General features: G+C 39.3%; 1 protein-coding gene across 1 annotated transcript; it reads right to left on the bottom strand.

Annotated features, from left to right (window-relative positions):
* Positions 1–764: 764 nt before the first annotated feature.
* Positions 765–7,956, bottom strand: pnpla2 (patatin-like phospholipase domain containing 2). The gene is made up of 9 exons (XM_084933602.1): positions 7,440–7,956; positions 6,549–6,781; positions 6,039–6,104; positions 5,002–5,211; positions 4,797–4,857; positions 4,219–4,422; positions 3,068–3,200; positions 2,654–2,776; positions 765–2,110 (listed from the first exon to the last, which is right to left on the bottom strand). Exons 1-9 carry the CDS (start codon positions 7,624–7,626, stop codon positions 1,789–1,791), a joined length of 1,539 nt encoding a protein of 512 aa, XP_084789728.1. The 5' UTR covers positions 7,627–7,956; the 3' UTR covers positions 765–1,788.
* Positions 7,957–7,988: the final 32 nt, after the last annotated feature.

Here is a 7,988-nt window from a genome sequence, read left to right as displayed (position 1 = left end):
AGAGTCATGCACGTTCATGCAAATATAATGGGAAAAGGGGATAAAAAGTAAAATATATATTCTTGATACTAACAAGAATGTATTTTGTTTGCATATGTAATATATTACCTGTCCAGAGGATACAATATATATCACTTGGATTAATTGTTTTCTGTATGGCATTTTCAGTCTCTTACCACAGACACAGTCACAGACTAGACTGTAAGCTGCACAGATTCTGTGGCTGTAAAATAAACCCAAATCATCACCGCTCCACTCCTGATCTAATCTGAGATTGTCTTATAAGTCTTGGCTTTTTTTTTTCAGATACAAATGTCATGGTCCTTTTAGAGAGAAGAGCATTTCTCCTGAGAAAACACGTCATACTTATTTAGTCTTTTTTAATTGTTCTGTCATGAACTTAAACATTTAACATGCTAACTGAGGTCTGTCTAGTCTGAGATGTAGCTTTTAGTTTTTCATAGTTTCTCTGAGCACTTCACAGTCTGATTTTGGGGTGAATTTGCTTGAGTTTCTCAATAGCTACTAGCAAACAGGGAAATTGTGGCAGCTTTTCTTTTGTCCTAACATGGCATTGTTGCTGTCCAACTGTATCCTCCTGTGTTATTTTGTCCTTGTTCATTTCACTGCGGTATTTTTCAAAGTCTGTCATGATCCCTGAGTCATTATTTGGTCACTGCCTGGCATGTGTTACGTTTTTCTTCTTTTCATTGTCAGCTACAGGTTTACAGGCTAATGTGAGAACAGGAATATGAAGACACAAATATTGATCATCACTTTATTTCACAATAACATACATATTTTTCTCTGAAACATTTTTTTTTTTTTTACATCATTTGGCACTCATTTTGCAATTATTTCATTGAAGGTTAAGGCACAGCATGGGAGTAGATCACACAGTTAAAGATGCAGCACACAGTGCAAGAAGAATTTTAACAAGTAGGTTGTAACCTACGAACAAAAGGCACAGTCAGATTAATGGGACTTCATAAAAAAAAAATCACATTTTTGATTTACTACATATGCACTAAACATGTAGCAACAAATCAAATCTGTCAACATTCAATGCTAAATATTAAAAATCATTTATAAAAAGCTTCAACTTACATCTAAATAAATCAAGATGATCAAAAAATATATACGTGATTTGGAAAAAGTAAAGCACTTTTGTATTTTTCATATAAATAATTGTTAATACATAAGGCATTGCCATTAAAATGAACCAAGAAACATAAAGTGTTGTCTTTCACACTATGCATTGACACTTGCATCACATAAATGGAGTAGGTACGTGTACTAAACAGACTGGTTCATCAGTCGTTTTGCCCTCTGTGTAGCAAAAGTTACTTAAAGCTCATGACTGGATACAGAAGGAAAACTCTGATTAACTACTGGTCAGCACTCCACCAAAAACATAAACACACACCTATTTTAACCGTGCAACCTCAAGTGCTCATTCTTTGTTTCCAACATCCTGTAATTCAAGTCTGTACATGACTGAGCACATGTGCTAAGTTTAAATGCACTTCTGTAGACATACGATCATGATATGTGTATGGCCTTAGAATAGTTGAGCAAAAACTTCAGTTCAGCGTCATGCACTGGTCCAAAGGCATTTAATACAAAGTTAAGTGTAAATATGTGAAACAATTAAAATTTCCAACCATTAGAAAATGGAGACGATCATATTAGAAAGATCTTCTTTCAGCCGAAAATACCTTAACATGAGGAAGAAGACAGATCTTTAAATCTGATTTGATGTTGTCTCTCTATCAGCACTCTTAGCAGCTACTGGTAGTTTCCAGAGTTAGCATCATTTGGAAGATTAAGACAACCTGTGTGCATTGTGAGACCTTCAGAGGAAAGGTCAGAGGAAAGGTCAGTAGCAGAGCTGTTATCTGGTGACATCATTCCAGTTTTGAAGGAGCCTTGCAGATCCATGTTGATACAGAGCACATCTGAAAGCAGCTGCCTCTTGTAGTTTTCCAGACGCATGAAGACATCCTGGACTGAAGAGCTCCTCCCGTTCACCCAAGTGGGAAACAGGCTTGGGGAGCTGAAGTGGGATGGGATGGACTTGTAGTGGTGCAGCTCCAGTTGGCAGAACAACCTAGTATTCATGAGAAGTATTTACCAGCATGAATATGGAGTAAGCTGTAACTGTTTGATTTTGTGTTATTAAATCAGGTTTAGATACAAAAAAAAAGCATTTTTATGACGACAAATCAAATGCAGATGTGTGAACGAGGAGAGGGAATCTGTAGTTAGCGGCTCTGCTTCACTTTCAAATTATCATATAGATCCTAAAACCTCACTGTAGATCATCTTCTGTGAACTACACGGCAGATAGCTACAGCAACCAAATGATACTGTTGCTCTGTAACTGCTGGATGTGTCAACACGGTCAATTTATCAGACAGAACAGGGATTTTTAGTCGCTACTTGTTTCTGCTGCCCCCAACAGGATCACATAACCAGTTACTGTAGGTTTAACCAAGTTGAAATTCAGCACTGTTCATTCACTGTATGAAGCAGATCCAGTTTTGGGGTTTATCAACATGGCATCATAATGACAGGCGTTGTAAATATGTGGCATAAATGGATGGCAGAAACAGTAAGTTAAAGCTTTGTGTAACTGCAGAGCTAAACCTACCTGGCAGATACACTGCGGGACAAGCTTCTGGAGGTCTGGCGAAGAAAACACTGTAGGATTTTCAATAACTGTTCTTGAATCCACACCACATCTTCCTGCACATCTGGCAGCCACTCCAAAAGTCTACACAAGGGACACACGATTATTAGTCAGAGGACATAGTCGCCAGAATCAAAATCAGAATACTTTATTAATCCCTGAGGAAATTATAAGTTTACAGTTGCTCCCAGACAGTAAGAACAGTAACTGACTGAACCAACTTAAATAATACTATAAATATTGCAGTAATAGTAAAATGGTGCTAAGACAGATTTTCACTGTATGCACTCTAAGTGAAATACAGTTTAAAGGTAATTAGTTCAATAAAAGGGACTTCATGTACAAACAGACAGACATAATGAAATCCTATAGCACCTGAGAGTCAAGGACATAGCAGACTCCAGGGTGAGAGTGTAGGGAAGCATCATGGCTGTGGCCATCCTGACAGGAAGCAGGTTGCTTAGCGACTGCACCAGGCTCCTCCTCTCCATGCAGGCCTCGACCAGAGCTGCAGAGGGAGGCAGAGAGACAGAATTACCCTCCTCTGTGCAAAACTACAAAGAAACTGTACACAAGTTCTATCTTATGACATATCAAAGGGATTTTTTCAGTACAGAGGAGATTGTGTACTTTACTTTCCCACAAGACTTGCAGTGACGTAAAGGTTTGAGCACTTTTACTCAAAATTTGTGCTGTGGCTATTATAGTTAGCAGAAAATTTGCTGATTTCCAAAAGATGAACCAAGCTTGACATTTAAACCAAGATAAGGGTTTTATAAAACAACTGGCACTAGAATAATCACCTCTCAGTTTTATGCCTTTACCCACGGGGTAGAGGTGCAGTTCATATCCAAGTCTGCCCTGATTTGACTTTTAGCAATTTTATCATTTTAGACATTTGTATAAATGTTGTACGAATTCTTCATTAACAAATAAACGCAAAAAACCCAAATGTTTGTTGTGAGGTCACAGTGACATTTAAACACAGAGAGTTCCTCCATAAGTTCAATTTAAAGAATTCACTCCAGGTATTCCTGAGATATGACACAAGACGTCTAGTCACAAAAACATAAAGATCTTGGCCATTGCTGCCTCTTTTCTGGAAAAAGAGTATCAGGCAAAATGTTTACAAAGGTCTCAGGACTTTAGTTAGATTTACAAGGCTTCACAAGGATTGAAAAACTCAGCTGGCTACATGAAGGCTTACAAGCTGTGATTTCTCCTAAAGAGAGTTTTAATATGAACCAACTGTGCAAGATGCTAAAAACTTTGTTTGAAACTGGGAGAAATGGAACAAAAAAGCAACAATGTTTAACATTTTAAACATTAGGTCCTTGCATCATTGTTCACAGTGACAAATATTTTAAAGATTATGAAAGGAGTTTTAAATTGTTTTTAATCTCTAGATATATTTATCCACTACCCAGGCAGATGCTGCTTTCAGTTTACACTAAAAGGTTCCATTTCTTGCTTTGTCACAGTGTACCAACTTTTCAACTCAGTCTGTACCTTCGGCATCATGTTACCTTTGTGCAGAGCGGGAGGAAGGTACTCAATGATCTGCTCGTCGAAAGAGGCGCAGTCATAAACCTCCAATGCTGTCTCTTCTACCTGCGACTTTTCTTTGTCTTCACTTTTATTTGCGTCCTCCTCTTCACTGACTTCCTCATTTTCTTCTTTGTTAGTTAGTAGTGATCTGTCTGTATAAATTCGGTGGAGATTAAGCAATCCTGAAAAGAAGAGAAAATACCAGAGTAACTCATTTAATCTGAGACCATCTGTCAGAGTCATTTCTTAATAAAATAAATAACTTAACAAGTTCATAATGTTTAAAATACTTGTGTTGCTAAGTGTTGCCTTAGTAAACTCATGCTTTGAGTTACATAAAGCTAACGACTAATGATAACGGCTAAGAGACGCCAAATCACAGGAAAAATCAGTCTATTGATTTGATGACATATTCATAGGAAGCACAAGCAGTGATAGTATATCTGGCTGATAATGTTTGTACATATCTCAGAGCCAGGGGACAAAAGATCGATTCAACTTGTCAGTACCAATCAGAAGAAGCTTTGAAGTAAGTTGGCAGATCAACAACCCTTACCATTTCTCTTTAAAAAATGCAGCGCATCCGTGTATCCCTGTTTACACATGGCCTTCATTACCTGCACTCAAAACAAACACATAGAGTTATCTCACATGAGTCAGAGAGGTCCACTGAGTTCACTCACTGAGCCAATCAATTTGTCGGCAGCTGTGTGCGTATCTCTATGTGCATAGATCCGGAAGGCTGTAATCAAGCTGCATACCATTGGATCTGGAGGAAAAAGCGCTCTGGAGACTCTGTAGAGGTTTTTGAGAGTGAACTTGATGCTTGTGTTGGTGAAGCGAAGCTCGTGCATGTTGGTCGAGGTGTCTCGGGGGCAGATGTCGCTCTCTCCTGAGAACGGGGACACGGTGATGGTGTTTTTTAGCTCGTACTGAGGGAGGTTGTCTGAGATTCCTCCATCAACGTATCGCTGCACGAATAAAGAAAAAAAAAAACATCAGAAAATCTACAGAAAGTAACACGTGACTGACTTTAAAGGACTCGTGTCCTTACAGCATTTCCTAAACAGGATGATGATAGCAATGACATAATATCCCGTGTATTGACTAATCTGTGTTTTTATTGAAGTGGAGGCATGGCAGAGGTTTCACACTGTGTCAACAGATAAGATGTGGATGACATCAGCAATCTGAACTTGAGCCACTGAGGGTTAAGAGAGCGAGAACGGACTAACTTTCAAAGCCTGTGCCTGCACCATCACATTTGGCTCTGCTACTCTCTAATTTTGGTCACAAGCTCTGCATACAAACAAGAGCACGTGAGCTCCACAAAAACCATCACAAAGGCCACGGCAAGCAGTTGGGAACGCTGGTATTGCTCAACGATGTTTCCCAGAAAAAAAACCTTTGTTCTAGAAACATGGCCAGCAAAACTTCCCCCTTTAGTGTGAGATCTGCGACAAACACTAACTCTGCAGGAATTGTATAATCATTGTTTCCAAGCACATGCCATTCAGAGCAAACACATTCTCAGGGAAGGGAAGGCCCTGACGGGAGCACTTACAGAAAGAAGAAAAAGTGCCAAAAGTCACAGCAAAGCACAATAGAAGGAAACACGATGTGTAATTCAAGCAAAGCAGCAAAGCGGACTCGCCATGACATGGTTTAAACATGCTGTGCTTCTATATTCCAACATTTAATATCTTCTTAGGGAAAGATTTAATTAAATATTCCAAAAGCAGGAACGTGAGATTAAAAGAAAGGTGCACGGATGCCAGATAAGAGTACATTTACTTACTACTCCTTGCAGTGTGGGAGGAATGATGCCACAGTACACTGGGATGTAGGCACTGCAGACACATGCCTGATTTGGAAAAGAAATAATAAGAAACAACGTCTGATTAATAATTGTAAATGGAAATACAGTTCTTTGACTGCTGGAGATTTTCTGATTGATTTAAATCAAATCAAGCAGACTGCAGCTAAATAATACTCACAGCACCTAAACACTGTGATATCAGAAATTATTATTATTGTTTTTCTGGTCTTAAAGGATATTTTATAATAACATTAACTGAATTTTTTTTTTTAAAAACTAGGGCTGCAGCTTGTAACTTTTATTATTACAATATAACAACCTACACAACAATTCAAGCACAACATATCAGAAAATGGTGAAAACATTGTGTGTCATAGTCCAATGTAGCATCTGCATATCATTTGTTTTGCCTCAATAACAAAGGAGTTGCAGTGGAGATGAATATTATGTTGCAGCAAGCCTGCTGATCAAAGTATTAACACTGCATACCTGCACCACTTCCTCCTTGTTGTTGAACTGGGTCACCAGGACGTTTTCTCCATCTGTAACTCGGGTGAGAGAGATTCCCAGCCTCCCACTGGCTCGATGGTGGCAATCAGCTGGCAGAGTGCGTCGCAGCATGTGTCGCACGATCTTCACCAGGTTAAAGGAAGGATGCATCGGCCCGAGGAACCGCTTTCTCGCGTCTTTGGCAACCTCAATGATGCTTGCACCAGCTTCTCCTGTGAAACAGGGAAACAGACATTGGCATCTGGGAACTGTTGTGCACTTTATGACAGAAAGTTTTGGTGCTTTTGTTGCAGTGAGACAGGTTAATGGACATCAGTGTAACATATATATATATATATATATATATATATATATATATATATATATATATATATACATATATATATATATATATATATATATATACATATATATATATATATATACATATATATATAATTATGCTTTTAATATATATATAATTAAAAGCATGCCAAATTTTAGCAATACTCCAATATTACATTCATAGTCCTTGGGAAGGTCGTGTAGTATACAACAAAATAGACACAAATACATTCACAATCGGTTTTTACATGCACAGCATCAGATAAGGGGACTTGCATGGGTAACAGGCGATACATTTAAAGCAAGAATTAGAAGACTGATGACAATCCTGTTACAAAACATCCTCTCTTCCTGAGAAGATGGTTATCACTTTTGAGTTGCACCACTGAGCTGAAGAGCGTGAGGATGGCCTCAGTGCCACTCTGTTTCAATTTCATGCTACATCATTTTCTTATCCCGCTCATTTCAAGCTATAACGCATAGTTACATGCAATAACTCCTACATAGTACTCGAGCTTAGTAATCTAAGACCCAAAAGATACTTGCCGAGACATACTCCAGTGACCAGAGCAGTGGCGGTGAGAGCTCCAGCAGATGCACCGTATATGTGCCGGGCGTTCTGGACCAGAAAGGGAGCCTGCTCCTGCAGGCAGCTAGCCACGCCAATGTGGTAGATACCAAGGAAGCCGCAGCCGGCGAAAGAGATGTTCCACGGGGAGTCCAGTGGAAACATCCTGCCAGGGCGGTCCACAGCTGTGGACTCCAGTGGGGCTAAGGTCGCTGGAACACGATACGACTGAGTTTACGCAGATACCAACTTATAAAAACTTGCTAACAGTCTGCTTCTAGAGCCTGTTCATAACTTAATGTCGGTCTCCTGTTTTCGTTAAGCCTAAGTCAGATTTTCCGTTGCAGGTAGCGCCGAAACAGTCAGACTGTTTAAAAATGCCTTCACGGTAAAAAGTAAGAAAGCTGTAATTACAAGCAGCCCTGGACTGGTTAATATACCGACGCAGTGGACCACGGGGACTTGTTGTGATTTCATGAAGTACTGGCGTGAGGAGGGCGTAGAGCGAACCCGGCTGGCCAATCATC

Source organism: Perissodus microlepis, chromosome 7 (assembly GCF_051167445.1).
Source record: "Perissodus microlepis isolate ML-2025 ecotype Zambia chromosome 7, ASM5116744v1, whole genome shotgun sequence".
NCBI classification, from domain to species: Eukaryota; Metazoa; Chordata; class Actinopteri; order Cichliformes; family Cichlidae; genus Perissodus; species Perissodus microlepis.
This window is presented reverse-complemented; position numbering and strand designations above follow the sequence as displayed.